The sequence below is a fragment of the Hyperolius riggenbachi genome, chromosome 3, assembly GCF_040937935.1.
Source record: "Hyperolius riggenbachi isolate aHypRig1 chromosome 3, aHypRig1.pri, whole genome shotgun sequence".
In the NCBI taxonomy this organism is placed as follows: domain Eukaryota; kingdom Metazoa; phylum Chordata; class Amphibia; order Anura; family Hyperoliidae; genus Hyperolius; species Hyperolius riggenbachi.
This window is the reverse complement of record NC_090648.1, coordinates 39,505,688-39,533,217: the sequence shown is the minus strand read 5'-3', so window position 1 is coordinate 39,533,217 and position 27,530 is coordinate 39,505,688. Positions and strand designations below refer to the sequence as shown.

General features: G+C 43.2%; 1 protein-coding gene across 1 annotated transcript in view; it reads right to left on the bottom strand.

Moving 5' to 3' along the window:
• The window catches only part of LOC137562067 (uncharacterized), a 134,346-nt gene that overhangs the window by 72,569 nt on the left and 34,247 nt on the right, over window positions 1–27,530 (bottom strand). Inside the window, exon 2 of the mRNA XM_068273406.1 lies at window positions 22,698–23,039. Coding sequence (XP_068129507.1) covers window positions 22,698–23,039 — 342 coding nt within the window. The remainder of the gene's footprint in view (window positions 1–22,697; window positions 23,040–27,530) is intronic.

Below are 27,530 nucleotides of genomic sequence, written 5' to 3'. Positions count from 1 at the left end.
CCTGGCATCAAAAATGTGTGAATGGAAGCAGTTTATCCACCAAGGAAATCTGATTGGCTGTTTGTGGCCCCGCCCCTTTTGTGAATTTTGACCCCAGTCACCCAAAGACCGACTGTAGCAAGTTTGAAGCCTCTGCCATTAACAGTTGTAAGAATGGCAGCAGTTTAAATATTCCCCTTGAAAATCAATAGGTGAATTTTGATTGGCTCTTGTAGGCTCCACCCACTTTCTTGAATCTTAATCACATTTACCCAGTGACCAACTGTGGCAAGTTTGAGAACCCTGCGATTAACAGTCTAAGAATGGCTGCAGTTTACATTTTCCCATTTAAAATGAATGGCTGAAATTTGATTGGCTGTTTTATGCTCCGCCCACTTTTCCTGGATTTGTAACCTCGGTCACCAAGTGACCAACTGTGCCAAGTGTGGGGACTCTGGCTTGATTACTGTGAGAATGGCAGCCTTTTAAATGTTTTCCATTGACTTGAATGGGTAGAATCTGATTAGCTGTTTGTAGCTCCGCCCAGGTGTGCAGGGGGGCCGCGAGACCCCCAGAACATATCATCCCAGGTAGTAAGGGATCTGTATACCAAGTTTCGTTCAAATCGGTCAAGCCGTTTTCGCGTGATCGTGGCACATACATACACACACACATACACACATCCGATTTTATATATATAGATTGTATGGTGTGTGATGGATTGTCAATTACTTGATGTACAGTTCCAATCAATTTTTTCTGAGCTTTCAATTATTTTATTCACGATTGGGGAAAAATGGAACATAGGTATGTGGTACATTGGTCAGATTTTTGAATTGTTAGAATCAGTCAGAAAAATTGATTGCTATTCCTGAATTGAACAGATATTTTAAAAAAATGGTATTTTGTGTACCACCTTAAGCCTCTGGCAGGGTCCTTCCTTCCCTAGTGTAGTCTACAGGATCAGAATCAGAATCAGAATCACGTTTATTTCGCCAAGTACAACGGGGGTTGTACCCAGAATTATTTTTGGCTCAGACAGGGTCGGAGATGGTACAAACACATGCATGGAATCCAACATGTACAGTCAGGTACAGTAGTACAAGTAGCATATACCTATAAATACAGCACACTAGCTATAATGACGGATGGATGGGGAAGTCTGGAGAGCTGTGTGAGGGGAGCAGCCGGTGGCCCTCTGCCGGTGGCGCTCGCTCAGCTCCGCAGCAGCTCCAGACGCCCCGCCGTGTGTCCTGGAAAGAGTGGACAGCGAAAGAGAGAGAGAAACAGCAGGAATAGCTAAGAGAAAAGAGAAAAGAGAAAAGAGAAAGAACAGAGAAAGAACCAGGGCAGAGACAGAGAGACAGAGTCCCCCCCCAGGGCTGCAGGATAAGAAAAAAAGCACCCCATGGTCCGACAAAACAGTCCAAACAGAGTCCATCCCTGTGGAGAGGTCGCCAGGTGTAGATCGCTAGTCCTCCAGGCTGAGTGGTGGGTGGTGGAGCAGGCTGACCGCTGGACCTCACGGCTGAGTGGTGGGTGACCGCTGCTCCTCACGGCTGAGTGGTGGGTGGTGGAGCCGGCTGACCTGACCGCCGGTTCTCCTGGCTGAGTGGTGGACGACACGGGCCTCGGCAGTGGCAGATGACCCTGGTAAGGCTGGGGGCCGCGGCTGGTGAAGACCCACTACCACGTGGGAGGCCCGGCAGGAAGCGGCGGTGGTCAGGCCTTCTGCCCGCATGGAGTGGTGGTGGCTGAGGGGCTGGCTCGGGGCAGCAGCCGGGTAGCACCGAAAGTGCCAGTGCCCGAGTAAAGAAAAATCCCGAACAGCTGATCAACTGTCGGCCCGCAGGCGGTTTGTGCTGCCAGGCGCACCGACCCGCTGGAGGCCTGCATGGCATCATCCTCCGTGGCTGGAGTGTGCGGAGGATGGTGGCCTCGCCCCTAGAAGCTTTCCTGGTCGTCGGGCCTTCAAGTCCTGCGGGCGGTTGGCGCGGAAGGTGTCCCTGAAGGTCCGGGGGCAGCGGCGGCAGATCAGCGGAGCTCCGTGCTTGCTAGGCTCCATGCTGCACGTGAGCTCCCGAACAGCTGATCCTCTCACCTGCCACTTAGCAGATCCTTCCGGCAGGAAGCGGCGGTGGTCAGGCCTCCTGCCTGCATGGAGTGGTGGTGGCTGAGGGGCTGGCTCGGGGCAGCAGCCAGGCAGCACCGAAAGTGCCAGTGCCCGAGAAAAGAAAAATCCCGAACAGCTGATCAGCTGTGGGCCCGCAGGCGGTTTGTGCAGCCAGGCGCACTGACCCGCTGGAGGCCTGCATGGCATCATCCTCCGTGGCTGGAGTGTGCGGAGGATGGTGGCCTCTCCCCTAGGAGCCTTCCTGGTCATCATGCCTTCAATTCCTGTGTGGGGTCGGCGCGGAAGGTGTCCCTCATGGTCCGGGGGCAGCGGCGGCAGATCAGCGGAGCTCCGTGCTTGCTAGGCTCCATGCTGCACGTGAGCTCCTGAACAGCTGATTCACTCACCTGCCTTCCCACCCGCGGTCCGTGGCTGTTGCAGGGCCAGACTGACTCCGCCGATGTCCTCCGCCTCTTACCCCAGCGCGAGATGTGAAGCCAGAGGTGAGTGGAGGGAGAGACCTCCTCAAAAAAGTGAAAAAGGCCGGAGCCCTGTGGCCGTGGCGTCCGAGTCCGGCGCCATCGTGTGCTCCTTTCCTATGACAGCCTTGTACTTGTATTACTGGGCCTACCTAACCAGCCCATACCACATGAACATGTATCTTGTACCCTTTGCCTTGTATAACTTTGTCCTGTGTTGGATAACCTCAGTGGTGTAGCTATGAAGCTGTGGGCCCCGGTGCAAGATTTACAGTGGGGCCCCCCAAGCACGATATATGCAGCAATTGATAAGGTGCACCAAAACCAATCAGGGACAACTGCAGTATCAGAAGTGCAAGAAGGGGATGGGAAACAGTGTATTAATGATCACTACTATTCAAAGCATCTATAGAAGTGAATATTATCAGCACAGGACCAATAAAGAACGAAAACGGTGGTTCAGGGGGGGCCCCTGTGGGCCCCTCTAGCCCAAGAGCCCCGATGCGGTCACTACCTCTGCATCCCCTATTGCTACGCCACTGGATAACCTTGTTATATCTGTCATCCTTGTATGTATTTATTGTCCAGCGCTGCGTAGTATGTTGGCGCTTTATTGATGCAAATAATAATAATCCCTACTTCCTGCTAATTTTTCATTCGTCCTTCCATTTGAATTCAGAGGAATTTTATGTTACTTAACTGCAAAATATTGCACCGGAAAGGAAAATGGCCTCAATTCACTAAGCTTATCTCCTGTCTTTAATAACTCTGAGCTGTTTCTAGCGTTATCACCATGGTGATAAGGCATGTAGTAAACTTAACTCTTCTGTCTTTAACCACTTCCCGACTACCCAACGCACAGAGGCGGCCGGGAAGTGGACCCCGCAAGGACCGCCGCATGCACAGAGGCGGTGGTCCTTGTAGGGGCATGGGCGGCGCGATCGCGTCATTCGTGACGCGATCGGCCGCCGGGGACTGGCTCCGCCCACCTCGCGCTGTAACCCGCCGGCCGTTCGGAAGCGCCGGCGGGTTACTAGCACCCAGATCGCCGCATACAAAGTGTATAATACACTTTGTAATGTATACAAAGTGTATTATACAGGCTGCCTCCTGCCCTGGTGGTCCCAGTGTCCGAGGGACCACCAGGGCAGGCTGCAGCCACCCTAGTCTGCACCCAAGCACACTGATTTCCCCCCCCCCCTGCCCAAGATCGCCCACAGCACGCTCAGATTGCCCTCAGACCCCCCCTTTTCAATTCGCCAGTGCAATATTTACATCTGTTCTTCCCTGTAATAACCCACTGATCACCTGTCAATCACCCATCAATCACCCCCTGTCACTGCCACCCATCAATCACCCCCTGTCACTGCCACCCATCAATCAGCCCCTAACCTGCCCCTTGCGGGCAATCTGATTACCCACCCACACCAATAGATCGCCCGCAGATCCGATGTCTGATCACCTCCCAAGTGCAGTGTTTACATCTGTTCTCTACCCTAAACACCCACTAATTACCCATCAATCACCCCCTGTCACTGCTACCTATCAGATTAGACCCCTATCTGCCCCTAGGGCACTCAATCACCCGCCCACACCCTCAGAACGCCCTCAGACCCCAGCCCGGATCACCTCGCCAGTGCATTGCTTGCATCTATTCCCCCCTCTAATCACACCTTGAGACACCCATCAATCACCTCCTGTCAACCCCGAGCACACCTACCCATCAGATCAGGCCCTAATTTGCCCCGTGTGGTCTCCTGATCACTCGGCCAAACCCTCAGATCCCCCTCAGACCCCCTTCCGATCACCTCCCCAGTGCATTGATTGCATCTATTTTCCCCTCTAACCACCCCCTGAGACACCCATCAATCACCTCCTGTCACCCCCTAGCACTCCTATCCATCAGATCAGGCCCAATACAACCTGTCATCTAAAAGGCCACCCTGCTTATGACCGGTTCCACAAAATTCGCCCCCTCATAGACCACCTGTCATCAAAATTTGCAGATGCTTATACCCCTGAACAGTCATGTTGAGACATTTGGTTTCCAGACTACTCACGGTTTTGGGCCCGTAAAATGCCAGGGCGGTATAGGAACCCCACAAGTGACCCCATTTTAGAAAAAAAGACACCCCAAGGTATTCTGTTAGGTGTATAAAAAGCTCATAGAAAATTTTATTTTTTGTCAAAAGTTAGCGGAAATTGATTTTTATTGTTGTTTTTTTTCACAAAGTGTCATTTTTCACTAACTTGTGACAAAAAATAAAATCTTCTATGAACTCGCCATACACCTAACGGAATACCTTGGGGTGTCTTCTTTCTAAAATGGGGTCACTTGTGGGCTCCTATACTGCCCTGGCATTTTAGGGGCCCTAAACCGTGAGGAGTAGTCTAGAAAACAAATGCCTCAAAATGACCTGTGAATAGGACGTTGGGCCCCTTAGCGCAACTAGGCTGCAAAAAAGTGTCACACATGTGGTATCACCGTACTCAGGAGAAGTAGTATAATGTGTTTTGGGGTGTATTTTTACACATACCCATGCTGAGTGGGAGAAATCTCTCTGTAAATGAACAATTGTGTGTAAAAAAAATCAAACAATTGTCATTTATAGAGATATTTCTCCCACCCAGCATGGGTATGTGTAAAAATACACCCCAAAACACATTATACTACTTCTCTTGAGTACGGCGGTACCACATGTATGGCACTTTTTTACACCCCAAGTGCACTAAGGGGCCCAAAGTCCAATGAGTACCTTTAGGATTTCACAGGTCATTTTGCAACATTTGGTTTCAAGACTACTCCTCACGGTTTAGGGCCCCTAAAATGCCAGGGCAGTATAGGAACCCCACAATTGACCCCATTCTAGAAAGAAGACACCCAAAGGTATTCCGTTAGGAGTATGGTGAGTTCATAGAAGATTTTATTTTTTGTCACAAATTAGCGGAAAATGACACTTTGTGAAAAAAAAAACAATTAAAATCAATTTCCGCTAACTTGCGACAAAAAATAAAATCTTCTATGAACTCGCCATACTCCTAACGGAATACCTTAGGGTGTCTTCTTTCTAAAATGGGGTCATTAGTGGGGTTCCTATACTGCCCTGGCATTTTAGGGGCCCAAAACCGTGAGGAGTAGTCTTGAAACAAAAATGACCTGTGAAATCCTAAAGGTACTCATTGGACTTTAGTGAGTCCTTGGCAGATTTCATTTTTTTTTGTCGCAAGTTAGAAGAAATGGAAACTTTTTTTTTTGTCACAAAGTGTCAATTTCCGCTTACTTGTGACAAAAAATAATATCTTCTATGAACTCACTATGCCTCTCAGTGAATACTTTGGGCTGTCTTCTTTCCAAAATGGGGTCATTTGGGGGGTATTTATACTATCCTGGAATTCTAGCCCCTCATGAAACATGTCAGGTGGTCAGAAAAGGCAGAGATGCTGGAAAATGGGAAAATTCACTTTTTGCACCATAGTTTGTAAACGCTATAACTTTTACCCAAACCAATAAATATAGGCTGAATGGGTTTTTTTTATCAAAAACATGTTTGTCCACATTTTTCGCGCTGCGTGTATAAAGAAATTTCACTTTATTTGAAAAATGTCAGCACAGAAAGTTAAAAAAATCATTTTTTTGCCAAAATTCATGTCTTTTTTGATGAATATAATAAAAAGTAAAAATCGCAGCAGCAATCAAATAGCACCAAAAGAAAGCTTTATTAGTGACAAGAAAAGGAGCCAAAATTCATTTAGGTGGTAGGTTGTATGAGCGAGCAATAAACCGTGAAAGCTGCAGTGGTCTGAATGGAAAAAAAAGTGCCTGGTCTTTAAGGGGGGTAAAGCCCACGGTCCTCAAGTGGTTGAGTTAAGGAGAGATCTCTAAAGTTAACATTTCAATCCTTAAAATTACTACAGAATTCTAAAGTTAAAGACAGGCTGTTAATTAACTGCATGTGAAAATAATTACAGAGGAGATACTGTAACTTAAATTGGATCCCAGATAAACATTTACTCATTATAATTGTGTTCCTTTCATATAGTTTATAGGGCATTCCTCAAGCCAAATACTTTTTTGTGTTTGTTTTAATACTCTAATTCCCTATAAACTAAACAAGCCACACCTACAACTCCTCCAGCACCAAGGCACTCTGAGACCCATGTAGCAAGGGCGTATGGGAGCTCAGTCTGGGCAGGAGGAGGAGGAGTTTACTAGCCAGAGATTTCAGACGCAGAGGGGAGAAGGGAGGAGGAGAGGGGAGCGGAATTTTCACAGGCTGAGAGATGTAGATGCAGAGCAGCTTGCCTTGCGGGCAATCTGATCACCCACCCACACCAATAGATCACCCGCAGATCCGATGTCCGATCACCTCCCAAGTGCAGTGTTTACATCTGTCCTCTACCCTAAACACCCACTAATTACCCATTAATCACCTCCTGTCACTGCCACCCATCAATCACCCCCTGTCACTGCCACCCATCAATCAGCCCCTAACCTGCCCCTTGCGGGCAATCTGATCACCCACCCACACCAATAGATTGCCCGCAGATCCGATGTCCGATCACCTCCCAAGTGCAGTGTTTACATCTGTTCTCTACCCTAAACACCCACTAATTACCCATCAATCACCCCCTGTCACTGCTACCTATCAGATTAGACCCCTATCTGCCCCTAGGGCACTCAATCACCCACCCACACCCTCAGAACGCCCTCAGACCCCAGCCCTGATCACCTCGCCAGTGCATTGCTTGCATCTATTCCCCCCTCTAATCACACCTTGAGACACCCATCAATCACCTCCTGTCACCCCCCTAGCACTCCTATCCATCAGATCAGGCCCAATACAACCTGTCATCTAAAAGGCCACCCTGCTTATGACCGGTTCCACAAAATTCGCCCCCTCATAGACCACCTGTCATCAAAATTTGCAGATGCTTATACCCCTGAACAGTCATTTTGAGACATTTGGTTTCCAGACTACTCACGGTTTTGGGCCCGTAAAATGCCAGGGCGGTATAGGAACCCCACAAGTGACCCCATTTTAGAAAAAAAGACACCCCAAGGTATTCTGTTAGGTGTATGACAAGTTCATAGAAGATTTTATTTTTTGTCAAAAGTTAGCGGAAATTGATTTTTATTGTTTTTTTTTTTCACAAAGTGTCATTTTTCACTAACTTGTGACAAAAAATAAAATCTTCTATGAACTCGCCATACACCTAACGGAATACCTTGGGGTGTCTTCTTTCTAAAATGGGGTCACTTGTGGGGTTCCTATACTGCCCTGGCATTTTAGGGGCCCTAAACCGTGAGGAGTAGTCTAGAAAACAAATGCCTCAAAATGACCTGTGAATAGGACGTTGGGCCCCTTAGCGCACCTAGGCTGCAAAAAAGTGTCACACATGTGGTACCGCCGTACTCAGGAAAAGTAGTATAATGTGTTTTGGGGTGTATTTTTACACATACCCATGCTGGGTGGGAGAAATCTCTCTGTAAATGGACAATTGTGTGTAAAAAAAAATCAAACAATTGTCATTTACAGAGATATTTCTCCCACCCAGCATGGGTATGTGTAAAAATACACCCCAAAACACATTATACTACTTCTCCTGAGTACGGCGGTATCACATGTGTGGCACTTTTTTACACCCTAGGTACGCTAAGGGGCCCGAAGTCCAATGAGTACCTTTAGGATTTCACAGGTCATTTTGCGACATTTGGTTTCAAGACTACTCCTCACGGTTTAGGGCCCCTAAAATGCCAGGGCAGTATAGGAACCCCACAAATGACCCCATTGTAGAAAGAAGACACCCAAAGGTATTCCGTTAGGAGTATGGTGAGTTCATAGAAGATTTTATTTTTTGTCACAAGTTAGCGGAAAATGACACTTTGTGAAAAAAAACAATTAAAATAAATTTCCGCTAACTTGTGACAAAAAAATAAAATCTTCTATGAACTCACCATACTCCTAACGGAATACCTTGGGGTGTCTTCTTTCTAAAATGGGGTCATTAGTGGGGTTCCTATACTGCCCTGGCATTTTAGGGGCCCAAAACCGTGAGGAGTAGTCTTGAAACAAAAATGACCTGTGAAATCCTAAAGGTACTCATTGGACTTTGGGCCCCTTAGCGCAGTTAGGCTGCAAAAAAGTGCCACACATGTGGTATCACCGTACTCAGGAGAAGTAGTATAATGTGTTTTGGGGTGTATTTTTACACATACCCATGCTGAGTGGGAGAAATATCTTTGTAAATGGACAATTGTGTGTAAAAAAAATCAAACAATTGTCATTTATAGAGATATTTCTCCCACCCAGCATGGGTATGTGTAAAAATACACCCCAAAACACATTATACTACTTCTCTTGAGTACAGCGGTACCACATGTATGGCACTTTTTTACACCCCAAGTGCACTAAGGGGCCCAAAGTCCAATGAGTACCTTTAGGATTTCATAGGTCATTTTGCAACATTTGGTTTCAAGACTACTCCTCACGGTTTAGGGCCCCTAAAATGCCAGGGCAGTATAGGAACCCCACAAATGACCCCATTCTAGAAAGAAGACACCCAAAGGTATTCCGTTAGGAGTATGGTGAGTTCATAGAAGATTTTATTTTTTGTCACAAATTAGCGGAAAATGACACTTTGTGAAAAAAACTAATTAAAATCAATTTCCGCTAACTTGCGACAAAAAATAAAATCTTCTATGAACTCGCCATACTCCTAACGGAATACCTTAGGGTGTCTTCTTTCTAAAATGGGGTCATTAGTGGGGTTCCTATACTGCCCTGGCATTTTAGGGGCCCAAAACCGTGAGGAGTAGTCTTGAAACAAAAATGACCTGTGAAATCCTAAAGGTACTCATTGGACTTTAGTGAGTCCTTGACAGATTTCATTTTTTTTTGTCGCAAGTTAGAAGAAATGGAAACTTTTTTTTTTTTTTTTTGTCACAAAGTGTCAATTTCCACTTACTTGTGACAAAAAATAATATCTTCTATGAACTCACTATGCCTCTCAGTGAATACTTTGGGCTGTCTTCTTTCCAAAACGGGGTCATTTGGGGGGTATGTATATATCTCCTGGAATTCTAGCCCCTCATGAAACATGTCAGGTGGTCAGAAAAGGCAGAGATGCTGGAAAATGGGAAAATTCACTTTTTGCACCATAGTTTGTAAACGCTATAACTTTTACCCAAACCAATAAATATAGGCTGAATGGGTTTTTTTTATCAAAAACATGTTTGTCCACATTTTTCGCGCTGCATGTATACAGAAATTTTACTTTATTTGAAAAATGTCAGCACAGAAAGTTAAAAAAATCATTTTTTTGCCAAAATTCATGTCTTTTTTGATGAATATAATAAAAAGTAAAAATTGCAGCAGCAATCAAATAGCACCAAAAGAAAGCTTTATTAGTGACAAGAAAAGGAGCCAAAATTCATTTAGGTGGTAGGTTGTATGAGCGAGCAATAAACCGTGAAAGCTGCAGTGGTCTGAATGGAAAAAAAAGTGCCTGGTCCTTAAGGGGGGTAAAGCCCACGGTCCTCAAGTGGTTAAGTTAAGGAGAGATCTCTAAAGTTAACATTTCAATCCTTAAAATTACTACAGAATTCTAAAGTTAAAGACAGGCTGTTAATTAACTGCATGTGAAAATAATTACAGAGGAGATACTGTAACTTAAATTGGATCCCAGATAAACATTTACTCATTATAATTGTGTTCCTTTCATATAGTTTATAGGGCATTCCTCAAGCCAAATACTTTTTTGTGTTTGTTTTAATACTCTAATTCCCTATAAACTAAACAAGCCACACCTACAACTCCTCCAGCACCAAGGCACTCTGAGACCCATGTAGCAAGGGCGTATGGGAGCTCAGTCTGGGCAGGAGGAGGAGGAGTTTACTAGCCAGAGATTTCAGACGCAGAGGGGAGAAGGGAGGAGGAGAGGGGAGCGGAATTTTCACAGGCTGAGAGATGTAGATGCAGAGCAGCTTGCCTTGCGGGCAATCTGATCACCCACCCACACCAATAGATCACCCGCAGATCCGATGTCCGATCACCTCCCAAGTGCAGTGTTTACATCTGTCCTCTACCCTAAACACCCACTAATTACCCATTAATCACCTCCTGTCACTGCCACCCATCAATCACCCCCTGTCACTGCCACCCATCAATCAGCCCCTAACCTGCCCCTTGCGGGCAATCTGATCACCCACCCACACCAATAGATTGCCCGCAGATCCGATGTCCGATCACCTCCCAAGTGCAGTGTTTACATCTGTTCTCTACCCTAAACACCCACTAATTACCCATCAATCACCCCCTGTCACTGCTACCTATCAGATTAGACCCCTATCTGCCCCTAGGGCACTCAATCACCCACCCACACCCTCAGAACGCCCTCAGACCCCACCCATCAATCACCTCCTGTCACCCCCCTAGCACTCCTATCCATCAGATCAGGCCCAATACAACCTGTCATCTAAAAGGCCACCCTGCTTATGACCGGTTCCACAAAATTCGCCCCCTCATAGACCACCTGTCATCAAAATTTGCAGATGCTTATACCCCTGAACAGTCATTTTGAGACATTTGGTTTCCAGACTACTCACGGTTTTGGGCCCGTAAAATGCCAGGGCGGTATAGGAACCCCACAAGTGACCCCATTTTAGAAAAAAAGACACCCCAAGGTATTCTGTTAGGTGTATGACAAGTTCATAGAAGATTTTATTTTTTGTCAAAAGTTAGCGGAAATTGATTTTTATTGTTTTTTTTTTTCACAAAGTGTCATTTTTCACTAACTTGTGACAAAAAATAAAATCTTCTATGAACTCGCCATACACCTAACGGAATACCTTGGGGTGTCTTCTTTCTAAAATGGGGTCACTTGTGGGGTTCCTATACTGCCCTGGCATTTTAGGGGCCCTAAACCGTGAGGAGTAGTCTAGAAAACAAATGCCTCAAAATGACCTGTGAATAGGACGTTGGGCCCCTTAGCGCACCTAGGCTGCAAAAAAGTGTCACACATGTGGTACCGCCGTACTCAGGAAAAGTAGTATAATGTGTTTTGGGGTGTATTTTTACACATACCCATGCTGGGTGGGAGAAATCTCTCTGTAAATGGACAATTGTGTGTAAAAAAAAATCAAACAATTGTCATTTACAGAGATATTTCTCCCACCCAGCATGGGTATGTGTAAAAATACACCCCAAAACACATTATACTACTTCTCCTGAGTACGGCGGTATCACATGTGTGGCACTTTTTTACACCCTAGGTACGCTAAGGGGCCCGAAGTCCAATGAGTACCTTTAGGATTTCACAGGTCATTTTGCGACATTTGGTTTCAAGACTACTCCTCACGGTTTAGGGCCCCTAAAATGCCAGGGCAGTATAGGAACCCCACAAATGACCCCATTGTAGAAAGAAGACACCCAAAGGTATTCCGTTAGGAGTATGGTGAGTTCATAGAAGATTTTATTTTTTGTCACAAGTTAGCGGAAAATGACACTTTGTGAAAAAAAACAATTAAAATAAATTTCCGCTAACTTGTGACAAAAAAATAAAATCTTCTATGAACTCACCATACTCCTAACGGAATACCTTGGGGTGTCTTCTTTCTAAAATGGGGTCATTAGTGGGGTTCCTATACTGCCCTGGCATTTTAGGGGCCCAAAACCGTGAGGAGTAGTCTTGAAACAAAAATGACCTGTGAAATCCTAAAGGTACTCATTGGACTTTGGGCCCCTTAGCGCAGTTAGGCTGCAAAAAAGTGCCACACATGTGGTATCACCGTACTCAGGAGAAGTAGTATAATGTGTTTTGGGGTGTATTTTTACACATACCCATGCTGAGTGGGAGAAATATCTTTGTAAATGGACAATTGTGTGTAAAAAAAATCAAACAATTGTCATTTATAGAGATATTTCTCCCACCCAGCATGGGTATGTGTAAAAATACACCCCAAAACACATTATACTACTTCTCTTGAGTACAGCGGTACCACATGTATGGCACTTTTTTACACCCCAAGTGCACTAAGGGGCCCAAAGTCCAATGAGTACCTTTAGGATTTCATAGGTCATTTTGCAACATTTGGTTTCAAGACTACTCCTCATGGTTTAGGGCCCCTAAAATGCCAGGGCAGTATAGGAACCCCACAAATGACCCCATTCTAGAAAGAAGACACCCAAAGGTATTCCGTTAGGAGTATGGTGAGTTCATAGAAGATTTTATTTTTTGTCACAAATTAGCGGAAAATGACACTTTGTGAAAAAAACTAATTAAAATCAATTTCCGCTAACTTGCGACAAAAAATAAAATCTTCTATGAACTCGCCATACTCCTAACGGAATACCTTAGGGTGTCTTCTTTCTAAAATGGGGTCATTAGTGGGGTTCCTATACTGCCCTGGCATTTTAGGGGCCCAAAACCGTGAGGAGTAGTCTTGAAACAAAAATGACCTGTGAAATCCTAAAGGTACTCATTGGACTTTAGTGAGTCCTTGACAGATTTCATTTTTTTTTGTCGCAAGTTAGAAGAAATGGAAACTTTTTTTTTTTTTTTTTGTCACAAAGTGTCAATTTCCACTTACTTGTGACAAAAAATAATATCTTCTATGAACTCACTATGCCTCTCAGTGAATACTTTGGGCTGTCTTCTTTCCAAAACGGGGTCATTTGGGGGGTATGTATATATCTCCTGGAATTCTAGCCCCTCATGAAACATGTCAGGTGGTCAGAAAAGGCAGAGATGCTGGAAAATGGGAAAATTCACTTTTTGCACCATAGTTTGTAAACGCTATAACTTTTACCCAAACCAATAAATATAGGCTGAATGGGTTTTTTTTATCAAAAACATGTTTGTCCACATTTTTCGCGCTGCATGTATACAGAAATTTTACTTTATTTGAAAAATGTCAGCACAGAAAGTTAAAAAAATCATTTTTTTGCCAAAATTCATGTCTTTTTTGATGAATATAATAAAAAGTAAAAATCGCAGCAGCAATCAAATAGCACCAAAAGAAAGCTTTATTAGTGACAAGAAAAGGAGCCAAAATTCATTTAGGTGGTAGGTTGTATGAGCGAGCAATAAACCGTGAAAGCTGCAGTGGTCTGAATGGAAAAAAAAGTGCCTGGTCCTTAAGGGGGGTAAAGCCCACGGTCCTCAAGTGGTTAAGTTAAGGAGAGATCTCTAAAGTTAACATTTCAATCCTTAAAATTACTACAGAATTCTAAAGTTAAAGACAGGCTGTTAATTAACTGCATGTGAAAATAATTACAGAGGAGATACTGTAACTTAAATTGGATCCCAGATAAACATTTACTCATTATAATTGTGTTCCTTTCATATAGTTTATAAGGCATTCCTCAAGCCAAATACTTTTTTGTGTTTGTTTTAATATTCTAATTCCCTATAAACTAAACAAGCCACACCCACAACTCCTCCAGCACCAAGGCACTCTGAGACCCATGTAGCAAGGGCGTATGGGAGCTCAGTCTTGGCAGGAGGAGGAGTTTACTAGCCAGAGATTTCAGACGCAGAGGGGAGGAGGGAGGAGGAGAGGGGAGTGGAGTTTTCACAGGCTGAGAGATGTAGATGCAGAGCAGCTTGCCTTGCGGGCAATCTGATCACCCACCCACACCAATAGATCGCCCGCAGATCCTGATGTCCGATCACCTCCCAAGTGCAGTGTTTACATCTGTTCTCTACCCTAAACACCCACTAATTACCCATCAATCACCCCCTGTCACTGCCACCCATCAATCACCCCCTGTCACTGCCACCCATCAATCAGCCCCTAACCTGCCCCTTGCGGGCAATCTGATCACCCACCCACACCAATAGATTGCCCGCAGATCCGATGTCCGATCACCTCCCAAGTGCAGTGTTTACATCTGTTCTCTACCCTAAACACCCACTAATTACCCATCAATCACCCCCTGTCACTGCTACCTATCAGATTAGACCCCTATCTGCCCCTAGGGCACTCAATCACCCGCCCACACCCTTAGAACGCCCTCAGACCCCAGCCCGGATCACCTCGCCAGTGCATTGCTTGCATCTATTCCCCCCTCTAATCACACCTTGAGACACCCATCAATCACCTCCTGTCAACCCCGAGCACACCTACCCATCAGATCAGGCCCTAATTTGCCCCGTGTGGTCTCCTGATCACTCGGCCAAACCCTCAGATCCCCCTCAGACCCCCTTCCGATCACCTCCCCAGTGCATTGATTGCATCTATTTTCCCCTCTAACCACACCCCTGAGACACCCATCAATCACCTCCTGTCACCCCCCTAGCACTCCTATCCATCAGAGCAGGCCCAATACAACCTGTCATCTAAAAGGCCACCCTGCTTATGACCGGTTCCACAAAATTCGCCCCCTCATAGACCACCTGTCATCAAAATTTGCAGATGCTTATACCCCTGAACAGTCATTTTGAGACATTTGGTTTCCAGACTACTCACGGTTTTGGGCCCCTAAAATGCCAGGGCGGTATAGGAACCCCACAAGTGACCCCATTTTAGAAAAAAAGACACTCCAAGGTATTCTGTTAGGTGTATGACAAGTTCATAGAAGATTTTATTTTTTGTCAAAAGTTAGCGGAAATTGATTTTTATTGTTTTTTTTTTTCACAAAGTGTCATTTTTCACTAACTTGTGACAAAAAATAAAATCTTCTATGAATTCGCCATACACCTAACGGAATACCTTGGGGTGTCTTCTTTCTAAAATGGGGTCACTTGTGGGGTTCCTATACTGCCCTGGCATTTTAGGGGCCCTAAACCGTGAGGAGTAGTCTAGAAAACAAATGCCTCAAAATGACCTGTGCATAGGACGTTGGGCCCCTTAGCGCACCTAGGCTGCAAAAAAGTGTCACACATGTGGTATCTCCATACTCAGGAGAAGTAGTATAATGTGTTTTGGGATGTATTTTTACACATACCCATGCTGGGTGGGAGAAATCTCTCTGTAAATGGACAATTGTGTGTAAAAAAAAATCAAACAATTGTCATTTACAGAGATATTTCTCCCACCCAGCATGGGTATGTGTAAAAATACACCCCAAAACACATTATACTACTTCTCCTGAGTACGGCGGTACCACATGTGTGGCACTTTTTTACACCCTAAGTACGCTAAGGGGCCCAAAGTCCAATGAGTACCTTTAGGATTTCACAGGTCATTTTGCGACATTTGGTTTCAAGACTACTCCTCACGGTTTAGGGCCCCTAAAATGCAAGGGCAGTATAGGAACCCCACAAATGACCCCATTCTAGAAAGAAGACACCCAAAGGTATTCCGTTAGGAGTATGGTGAGTTCATAGAAGATTTTATTTTCTGTCACAAATTAGCGGAAAATGACACTTTGTGAAAAAAAACAATTAAAATCAATTTCCGCTAACTTGCGACAAAAAATAAAATCTTCTATGAACTCGCCATACTCCTAACGGAATACCTTAGGGTGTCTTCTTTCTAAAATGGGGTCATTAGTGGGGTTCCTATACTGCCCTGGCATTTTAGGGGCCCAAAACCGTGAGGAGTAGTCTTGAAACAAAAATGACCTGTGAAATCCTAAAGGTACTCATTGGACTTTGGGCCCCTTAGCGCAGTTAGGGTGCAAAAAAGTGCCACAAATGTGGTATCGCCGTGCTCAGGAGAAGTAGTATAATGTGTTTTGGGGTGTATTTTTACACATACCCATGCTGAGTGGGAGAAATCTCTCTGTAAATGGACAATTGTGTGTAAAAAAAAATCAAACAATTGTCATTTACAGAGATATTTCTCCCACCCAGCATGGGTATGTGTAAAAATACACCCCAAAACACATTATACTACTTCTCCTGAGTACGGCGGTACCACATGTGTGGCACTTTTTTACACCCTAAGTACGCTAAGGGGCCCAAAGTCCAATGAGTACCTTTAGGATTTCACAGGTCATTTTGCGACATTTGGTTTCAAGACTACTCCTCACGGTTTAGGGCCCCTAAAATGCAAGGGCAGTATAGGAACCCCACAAATGACCCCATTCTAGAAAGAAGACACCCAAAGGTATTCCGTTAGGAGTATGGTGAGTTCATAGAAGATTTTATTTTTTGTCACAAGTTAGCGGAAAATGACACTTTGTGAAAAAAAACCAATTAAAATCAATTTCCGCTAACTTGTGACAAAAAAATAAAATCTTCTACGAACTCACCATACTCCTAACGGAATACCTTAGGGTGTCTTCTTTCTAAAATGGGGTCATTAGTGGGGTTCCTATACTGCCCTGGCATTTTAGGGGCCCTAAACCGTGAGGAGTAGTCTTGAAACAAAAATGACCTGTGAAATCCTAAAGGTTCTCATTGGACTTTGGGCCCCTTAGCGCAGTTAGGGTGCAAAAAACTGCCACACATGTGGTATCACCGTACTCAGGAGAAGTAGTATAATGTGTTTTGAGGGGTATTTTTACACATACCCATGCTGAGTGGGAGAAATCTCTCTGTAAATGGACAATTGTGTGTAAAAAAAATCAAACAATTGTCATTTATAGAGATATTTCTCCCACCCAGCATGGGTATGTGTAAAAATACACCCAGAAACACATTATACTACTTCTCTTGAGTACGGCGGTACCACATGTGTGGCACTTTTTTACACCCCAAGTGCACTAAGGGGCCCAAAGTCCAATGAGTGCCTTTAGGATTTCACAGGTCATTTTGCGACATTTGGTTTCAAGACTACTCCTCACGGTTTAGGGTCCCTAAAATGCCAGGGCAGTATAGGAACCCCACAAATGACCCCATTATAGAAAGAAGACACCCAAAGGTATTCCGTTAGGAGTATGGTGAGTTCATAGAAGATTTTATTTTCTGTCACAAATTAGCGGAAAATGACACTTTGTGAAAAAAAACAATTAAAATCAATTTCCGCTAACTTGCGACAAAAAATAAAATCTTGAAACAAAAATGACCTGTGAAATCCTAAAGGTACTCATTGGACTTTGGGCCCCTTAGCGCAGTTAGGGTGCAAAAAAGTGCCACAAATGTGGTATCGCCGTGCTCAGGAGAAGTAGTATAATGTGTTTTGGGGTGTATTTTTACACATACCCATGCTGAGTGGGAGAAATCTCTCTGTAAATGGACAATTGTGTGTAAAAAAAAATCAAACAATTGTCATTTACAGAGATATTTCTCCCACCCAGCATGGGTATGTGTAAAAATACACCCCAAAACACATTATACTACTTCTCCTGAGTACGGCAATACCACATGTGTGGCACTTTTTTGCAGCCTACCTGCGCTAAGGGGCTAAAAGTCCAATGAGCACCTTTAGGCTTTACAGGGGTGCTTACAATTTAGCACCCCCCAAAATGTCAGGACAGTGAACACACCCCACAAATGACCCCATTTTGGAAAGTAGACACTTCAAGGTATTCAGAGAGGAGCATAGTGAGTCCGTGGCAGATTTCATTTTTTTTTGTCGCAAATTAGAAGAAATGGAAACTTTTTAAATTTTTTTGTCACAAAGTGTCATTTTCCGCTTACTTGTGACAAAAAATAATATCTTCTATGAACTCACTATGCCTCTCAGTGAATACTTTGGGATGTCTTCTTTCCAAAATGGGGTCATTTGGGGGGTATTTATACTATCCTGGAATTCTAGCCCCTCATGAAACATGTCAGGTGGTCAGAAAAGGCAGAGATGCTGGAAAATGGGAAAATTCACTTTTTGCACCATAGTTTTTAAACGCTATAACTTTTACCCAAACCAATAAATATAGGCTGAATGTTTTTTTTTTTTAATCAAAAACATGTTTGTCCACATTTTTCGCGGTGCATGTATACAGAAATTTTTCTTTATTTGAAAAATGTCAGCACAGAATGTTAAAAAAATCATTTTTTTGCCAAAATTCATGTCTTTTTTGATGAATATAATAAAAAGTAAAAATCGCAGCAGCAATCAAATAGCACCAAAAGAAAGCTTTATTAGTGACAAGAAAAGGAGCCAAAATTCATTTTAGGGCATTCCTCAAGCCAAATACTTTTTTGTGTTTGTTTTAATACTCTAATTCCCTATAAACTAAACAAGCCACACCCACAGCTCCTCTAGCACCAAGGCACTCTGAGACCCATGTAGCAAGGGCGTATGGGAGCTCAGTCTGGGCAGGAGGAGGAGGAGTTTACTAGCCAGAGATTTCAGACGCAGAGGGGAGGAGGAGTTTTCACAGGCTGAGAGATGTAGATGCAGAGCAGCTTGCCTGTGTGTAATGATCACAAGCAGAACATGGTTGCTGTCATTGTATCACAGGAAGACGTAATCGTATACCGTTGAAGCTGTTTGCAGCTAGATTTGCTGTGTAAACTATCTAAGTTTTAGATATGATATATAGACAAGTTACTTGTTATAGTTAGTTTTTCATCTCGGATCCACTTTAAAGGAACCATTCATGTTCTTTTTCTTGTCCATTGTTGGCACTGTGGGGGCAATAATACTTTTAATATTGACTGCTCTGCTAAAAGTAAATTTTGGTTTTTCAAGTTAAAATGCCATGTAATGTTTTATCTAAACTGTAGATAAGATATATCAATAGCAAAAATTCCACTGCGCTCTCACTTGTGCAAAAGGTGGATCAGCGCAACACCAGGCCGCCTCCAAATGGCCTCCAATCAGAGATGCGCTGAGCCCCCCCAGGAACTACAAACGCACCTTGAACCCAAACAGAAGCTCTGCATATACACCAAAAGCATGGCTGTTAAGTGGGAGCAGCTGACCAAAAACAAATTAAATTAGTACATAGCAAGGAAATGAGCAGCGCTACTTAAAAACAGACTAGTGCCTACCTGCAAAAGAGTGCAAGCCCCACTTGTGGAGTCGAATACACACCGAGCATACACATGACATGACCTGTCTACCACTGGAGGAGGATGTTGGTTTCCTGTAACAGCTTGCATGCAACCTATTAAGTACTCGTCCCTCCCACTGTGAAGAAGTCGATCCTCCATGGGAGGGGTCTAACACTAACTAAATCCTAACCTATGTATATGCATAGCCTGGGTGCGCTACCAAATAAAATTGAAAAATCGAAATTGCGCAAAAGGTGGATCAGCGCAACACCAGGCCGCCTCCGAATGGCCTCCAATCAGAGATGCGCTGAGCCCCCCCAGGAACTACAAACGCACCTTGAACCCAAACAGAAGCTCTGCATATACACCAAAAGCATGGCTGTTAAGTGGGAGCAGCTGACCAAAAACAAATTAAATTAGTACATAGCAAGGAAATGAGCAGCGCTACTTAAAAACAGACTAGTGCCTACCTGCAAAAGAGTGCAAGCCCCACTTGTGGGGTCGAATACACACCGAGCATACACATGACATGACCTGTCTACCACTGGAGGAGGATGTTGGTTTCCTGTAACAGCTTGCATGCAACCTATTAAGTACTCGTCCCTCCCACTGTGAAGAAGTCGATCCTCCATGGGAGGGGCCTAACACTAACTAAATCCTAACCTATGTATATGCATAGCCTGGGTGCGCTACCAAACAAATTTAATACAAGCTCTCACTTGTATTAAGCACAACCTAGAAGAGGAAACAAATTGCACATCGCCTAATACTGCTAATGAGAGCAATTCTGTGACACGACCCGTGCAGGTGCAAACCGTGCCAGCACTCGTGAAACCACCACCAACATCAAAGGGGCTCACCGGATGTAGGCCACCTCGTTTTTCAGGTGGATCTCAGGCTCAATATTGTGTTCCACTAGGTTCCTCAGTGAATCACACCAATCAGCAGATATAAACCTTTTTTAATCTTCATAAAACTTCAGATAAAAACACAGTAAAAAAAACTTCATTGCGCAGTAAGTTTTGACAACTGACATGTACAACCGCGCTTCTCGCGCCAATCTCCTACTTACAAGATACAAAAGTAGTATAGACGTATCTGAGCGGTGATCCTAGGGCCCTAATGGACTTGTGGATATCTCCCGGGCGGCGTCCCGCACTGTGAAAGTTCCCACACTCCTCGGGCTCCCTTCCGTACACCGTTCCCAAGCGTGCTGACGTCATGCGTACTGGCCAGTCTGAAGTTATCTGAAGTTTTATGAAGATTAAAAAAGGTTTATATCTGCTGATTGGTGTGATTCACTGAGGAACCTAGTGGAACACAATATTGAGCCTGAGACCCACCTGAAAAACGAGGTGGCCTACATCCGGTGAGCCCCTTTGATGTTGGTGGTGGTTTCACGAGTGCTGGCACGGTTTGCACCTGCACGGGTCGTGTCACAGAATTGCTCTCATTAGCAGCATTAGGCGATGTGCAATTTGTTTCCTTTTCTAGGTTGTGCTTAAAGGGGCACTACAGCGAAAAACTGTAAAATGTAAAATATGTGCAAACATATACAAATAAGGAGTACATTTTTTTCCAGAGTAAAATGAGCCATAAACGACTTAGCTCCTATGTTGCTGTCACTTACAGTAGGCAGTAGAAATCTGACAGAAGTGACAGGTTTTGGACTAGTCCATCTCTTTGTAGGGGATTCTCAGAGATATATTTATTTTCAAAAGCACTTAGTGAATGGCAGTTGCTCTGTCCAACTGGCAAAAAAACTGTGTAGCGAGCAGGGAAGCCGGCCAGCATCATTGTATAAATCCTTTTTCGAGAATATCTTTATAAAGAATAAAATCCTTGCTGAGAATCCCCTATAGAGAGATGGACTAGTCCAAAACCTGTCACTTCTGTCAGATTTCTACTACCTACTGTAAGTGACAGCAACATAGGAGAAAAGTAATTTATGGCTCATTTTACTCTGGAAAAAATGTACTTCTTATTTGTATATGTTTGCACATATTTTAAAGTTTACAGTTTTTCGCTGTAGAGCCCCTTTAATACAAGTGGAACTTTTGCTATTGATTTCTAATTTTTGGATATCCCCACAGCAAACTCATAGGACCCGGTGTAGTAAAGACTTTGGTGACTATTCTTTGAAGTAGCGCTGCCTGTGATAACATTAATTCTGTTTAGATAAGATATATCGACAAGTCACTTGTTATAGTTAGTTTTTCATCTCGGGAATGCTTTAAAGAGGAACTCCAGTGAAAAAAATGTACTAAAAAGTGCTTAATTTTTACAATAATTATGTATAAATGATTTAGTCAGTGTTTTCTCACTGTAAAATTTTTCCTCTCCCTGATTTTTATGCTGACGTTTATCACATGGGGACATTTTTACTACTGGCAGATGATGTCATTGGAAGGAGATGCTGCTTGCTTTTTTGGCAGTTGGAAACAGCTGTTATTTTCCACAATGCAACAAGGTTCCCACAGTGTGATGTCAGTACCTCAGTGCTGTGAGGAGCTGACATCACAATGTGGGAGGGGTTTCACCACAATATCAGTCAGCCATACAGAGCCCCCAGATGATCCGTTTGTGAAAAGGAAAAGATTTCTCATGGGAAAGGGGGTATCATCTACTGATTGGGATGAAGTTTAATCCTTGGTTACAGTTTCTCTTTAAAAGTAACCTGAAGGGAGGAAAATTATTTAAAATAAACACATGATGTAGCTGCAAATGAATATTATACACTAACCTCACTGTCCGTTCCTCTCAGAAGATCACCATTTTCTTCTTACAGTGATCCCTTCCAGTTCTGACAATATTTTGTCAGAACTGAAATATACCAGTTGCTGTCAGTTATATTATATCAGCAGCTGTCAGTTACAACTGAATGTGCAAGGTAATGTCCATGCTTCCATATGGCTCAAGTGGGTGATATGACAGTTTAACAGTGTGCTGACCAAGAAGCTTATAGGGGGTAGTGGCCATTTTTAAAATGGAGGACAGAGAAATCCATTGATCACAATGGACAAATGGGACGCAGGAGAGGAGAGATAGATTAAGTAGTAGACTACACAGGCGGTAAGTATGACCTGTGTATGGTGGTTATTTTGACTTTTTATTTTCAGTTCAGGTTCCCTTTAAGGACAGAAATGATAAGATAACTCTCTCACTGTGAAAAGGTATCTCTACATCTTAACAAGGCAAGCTTCTTTAGTGAAATAACATTGAAAATGCCATTGATGTGTGGTGGTAAGTTTTTTCTTGCCTTATTATCTCTAGCATTTAGGAACAGGGATTGAGCTTACTTGTACTTGCAATGATAAGCTTTGTGATTTGCTTGCTTAATAATCTTCCCCTTCTGGCAGTGGTGACCTCACAGCAGTAATATTGATAATCTTCCGTTAATATTTCATGTATTCGAAGTGAAACATCGTGAGGGAATTTGACCAATGAGAAACGGTCATCTGCGACCTCAGCTTGTGTCCACATATTAAGAAGGCTTGAACGACATGTATGAGGTGTTTCTGGAATATACCAGGTGACTTCCTGGGCGGGGTCAGTGTCCTCCTCAGGGTAATGACACGGGATGATGACCTCTTCACCAGGAACACCTATCAGCTCATCCAGTTGGGTAACCGACACTCCAACTTTATGAAAAGAGGAAAATTAGATATTTTAACTATTTCTTCATTTCCATTAAAATTGCAATATTTTAATTAGTATGATGTTTGATTTCTGCAAAGTTATTGTAATCCATTTGTTATATATATATATATATATATATATATATATATATATATATATATATATATATATATATATATATATATATATATATATATACATATATATATATATATATAGCTTTAAGTAAAACGTTTCCAGCTTTTTTTTCTTCTTTGGATAAAACTTCTTGATAGTCTGCCTAAATCCAGGGAAAACACACACATATGTAGAATATATTAATTAAAAGTCTGTATTCCTGTCACTTTTCTGCCACAGTTGTTACTGCAATACAGTCTTACACCGGTGACACCAGTAAAAAAAAATCAAATTCATGTGTAAGGTGCCGGCCCAGATTTACCCCACAGGAGCCTATAGGCACAGATGTCCTGCACCTTAGACTTCTCCCTCCATGAACCTACAAACCCCCACCAAACTGCACTGCAAGTGTGCTGGCTGGCCCAGCTGACACTTCTCGATTACTTTCCTTTCCCATCATAGGTAGTTACAGGTGCCCCTTAGCATTGGGTAGCCAGAGCTATCCTCAGTATAAAGTAGCTAGAGGTGCCCCCAAGTATTAGGTAGCTTGAGGTGCCCCCGACTGAAGGGAATATCTGGTCAGTGGAATGCCGAGAGCAGGGTGAGTAACCTCTCATTTACTCTCTGCTCAGGACTCTGCATAAGCAAGGCAGGAGGGAGGCACTTAAGGAGGGGAGATGAGACGCTTTTCCATCAACAGGTGCCTGTAGGCGCATGCCTACAGTGCCTTATGGTAAATCCAGCCCTGGTTAGGTGGCACTTGGAAGAAGGACTGGCTGCACAGTCTTTCTGACACACATTTGGTGCCTGTGGTCATCAGTGCTGACTGTTTAAGCAGGAAATTTGGGAGCCCACTAGTGGTGGAAGAATGAGCACCGCCATAGGCTCCCATTCAAATATTGGTAATTTGGGTGCTAGCTACACCCGGTAAATATTGGACGGTGGGGCTGCCAAGTATTGCTACAAATAGAGCAAAATGTATTGGGTGCTGTAAGCAACATCCGGAAATTAGTAATTTTGTATTTTTTTTTCCGCAAACAGGCAGCGCGGTGATGGTTAAGGTTAGACCAGGGCCGGTTCTCTCATGAAGCAAGGTGAAACATTTGCATTAGGTGCAGAGATAACAGGGGCAGCATGTTTGTACTGTGTGTTCACACTAACAGCATGCAGTCAGAGTAGGAGGAGAAGTTAGAGAAGACCGAGGTGAAGAGGTCATCATTGGGGAAAAGCAGCTTGTTGTGCTTGTTGTGCTGTGTGAAGAGTCTGACAGTTATACATATTTTTTTTTATTACATTTTAACACATTACACCCCAAATTAAAATAAAACACTTAAAAAAAATAAAACACTTAAAAAAAAAAGACACCATTAAAAAAAAAACAAAAAAAAAAAACATAACTAGTTATCTTATAGAGTTTTTATTATGTATGTCATGAGGTTATATTACCGTTAATTTTGCAAATAAAGGCTTTTAGTTAGCTATATAGTGATTCAAAGTCACTAAACTGAAAAAATGCACCTTTATTCCAAGTTAAAATATTATCGCCATACATTGTATTAGGGACGCAATTTAAAGCGATGTAACAACTGGGACAAATGGGCAAATAAACTGTGTGGGTTTTATCCACAGCAGAAAATTTTATTTTAAAGAGAATCTGTATTGTTAAAATCGCACAAAAGTAAACATAACAGTGCGTTAGGGAACATCTCCTATTACCCTCTGTCACAATTTCGCTGCTCCTCGCCGCATTAAAAGTGGTTAAAAACAGTTTTAAAAAGTTTGTTTATAAACAAACAAAATGGCCACCAAAACAGGAAGTAGGTTGATGTACAGTATGTCCACACATAGAAAATACATCCATACACAAGCAGGCTGTATACAGCCTTCCTTTTGAATCTCAAGAGATCATTTGTGTGTTTCTTTCCCCCTGCAGTTCTCATGCACTGAAGTTTCAGGCTGCTCCTTTCTTCCTGCAAACAGCTTTGCCCTTGTCTGTAACTCCTCAGTATGTGAAAGCCCAGCCAGCTCAGAGGAGGATTTATCCAGCTTGTAAAAGATAAGAGAGAAGAGAGAAGCTGCTCTAATCCTAAATAACACACAGGCAGTGTGCATAGAGGGGCCTGGAAGGGGGAGTTCATAGCAGAACCACAACACTGAAGAACTTGGCAGGCTTCCAGACACAGGCTGACAAGTCTGACAAGAGAGAGATAAGTTGATTTATTACAGAGATGGTGATAGTAGAACGTGCTGCAGTAAGCCAGAACACATTAGAATAGCTTTTGGAACTTGTAGGATGATAAAAAACAGGATGCAATTTTTGTTACGGATTCTCTTTAAAACTATTATGGCCGAAAACTGAAAATAATGTTTTTTTTCCATTTTTTTTCCAATTACTCCCTTTAAAATGTACTGTATGTAAACTAAATAATTCTTAACAAAAAGTACCACCCAAACAAAGCCTAATTTGTGACGAAGAAAACCATTTATAGATCATTTCTGTGTGATTAGTAACAATAAAGTTATTGGTGAATGAATGGGAGGAGTGTGATGTTAAAATTGCTCTGTTTTTAAGGGGGAAAATCTGTGGTTGGGAAGTGGTTAATGTCTAAACCGCTGGCAATAAAAGTGAGTACAGTGAGGCAGATTCAAAATTAACAATGTTATGATTGTTAACAAGGAAAAAAAATGATTGCCTTTTGTACTTCTCCGTTGTTGCTTTAGCCTGCCTGATGGCGAACTTGACTGTCATGTCCCTTTCCCACTAGGGGCTTGATTCACAAAGTCGTGATAACTCTCATCACGGTCGCGTTAACGTTTTTCGCATAGCGGTTTTCACGTACAATCGTGAATTTTTGCGCAGAAAAGGCCGCACTTTTGCACAGAAAAGGCCGCATTTTCACGCGAAAATTTGTGATTGCGCGCAAAAATTTGCAATTGCGCGTTATAATGCGTTACTCGCATTATAACGAGTGCAAAATGCTAGCGTGACCGTGATCAGAATTATCATGGCTTTGTGAATCAAGCCCAAGGACTTTTCTTATTGCGTTGAGTTATCCTTTTTTACTGCTGGGTAACGCTAAAGCAATGAAAGTCTATGGTCATACCTGATGCGGTGCGATGCGGCGGAATAGCATCTGATCGATCGAAAGTCATGTAAGTCAATGACGCCGCAGATATTTGAAACTTTTTCCGGTTCACGTTGTGGTGCGCATGCACGGAAATAACCTATACACTGCCTTGCATTTCGTATTTCCACTACAGGAAGTGATCTAAAGAGCCTCACTCAGAGTTTGGTTTGCTGCCAAGAATCAAATTACCGCACATCACCGTAGGTGTCTACGAAGCTTCTTTTTAGTGTTGCGATTATCCGATCCACTGCAATCATGATGCTAGTTGCTAGTGTGAAACCGGCCTCGGGTTGTGTGAATCTTGTAAAGCAAAATTGGGCCTGATTCCCTGCAAGACCAAACTGGTCATTGTTGCTTGCTCATCCCCACTCATACACAGGTAATTTATGGCCCAACATGCCTAGCTGAGTGATCGGGTAGTAATTGACTCCTAACACGACAAGCTTAATTTTGAAAGGTTTCAGAGGAACTCTATCAAGCTTCAATCAATCTGCAAGCACTGTACTGCTTGATGCAAGGCAAAGTTATGGACAATCTATCCCCCATTGCTTCTTATCTCTGTGGTAGGACATTGCTGCAGAGATCTTACACATGAACAGAGGTCATCGATCTTTGAGCCCCTTACTTTGGTGATCAAATTAAGGCTAATAAGTTCACCAATGACCGGAACAAACTGTGAACAGCACAAAAACAACTTATGGACTTTGGAGCAGAGCAGATTGTCCAAATGATGGTGCAATTTGGAAAGGAAAGTTAAATATAGATGTATTTGGCTGGCACACTCCAATATTTCCTTGCTAGCAAGCTGCTCTTGTGTGGTGAGATCATGGACAAATTCCAGGCCACAAACACACCTCAAGCCGCATGTCCCCAATCCTCCCCTGACTGAAGCCTATACCTAGGTTGCACAGAAAATGTCATAATACACTTAATAAATGCAGTAGATTTAACAGTGTCCAACCTGTAATGAGAAGCCCTACCTTGAAAATGAAAGAAGAGCAAGATTAGCAGCCTCATATCTCCTTGCAGAGTGCTGTAGCTATACTACACGGCAGGTAATGTGTGATCACTGCCATATCCTGTCTGTAGTCTATGTTTTCCCAGTAAGAGAGAGGAAATAAGATGTACTGATAGAAAAGAGATGGTGGTGATGTCAGATTAGTTTTAGAGAAGTTAAAGTGTGAATTTTGCGATATGTAAGTTGGTAAACAGAAAATGAAGAGTTCTTTATCTCTGAATATTACTAAT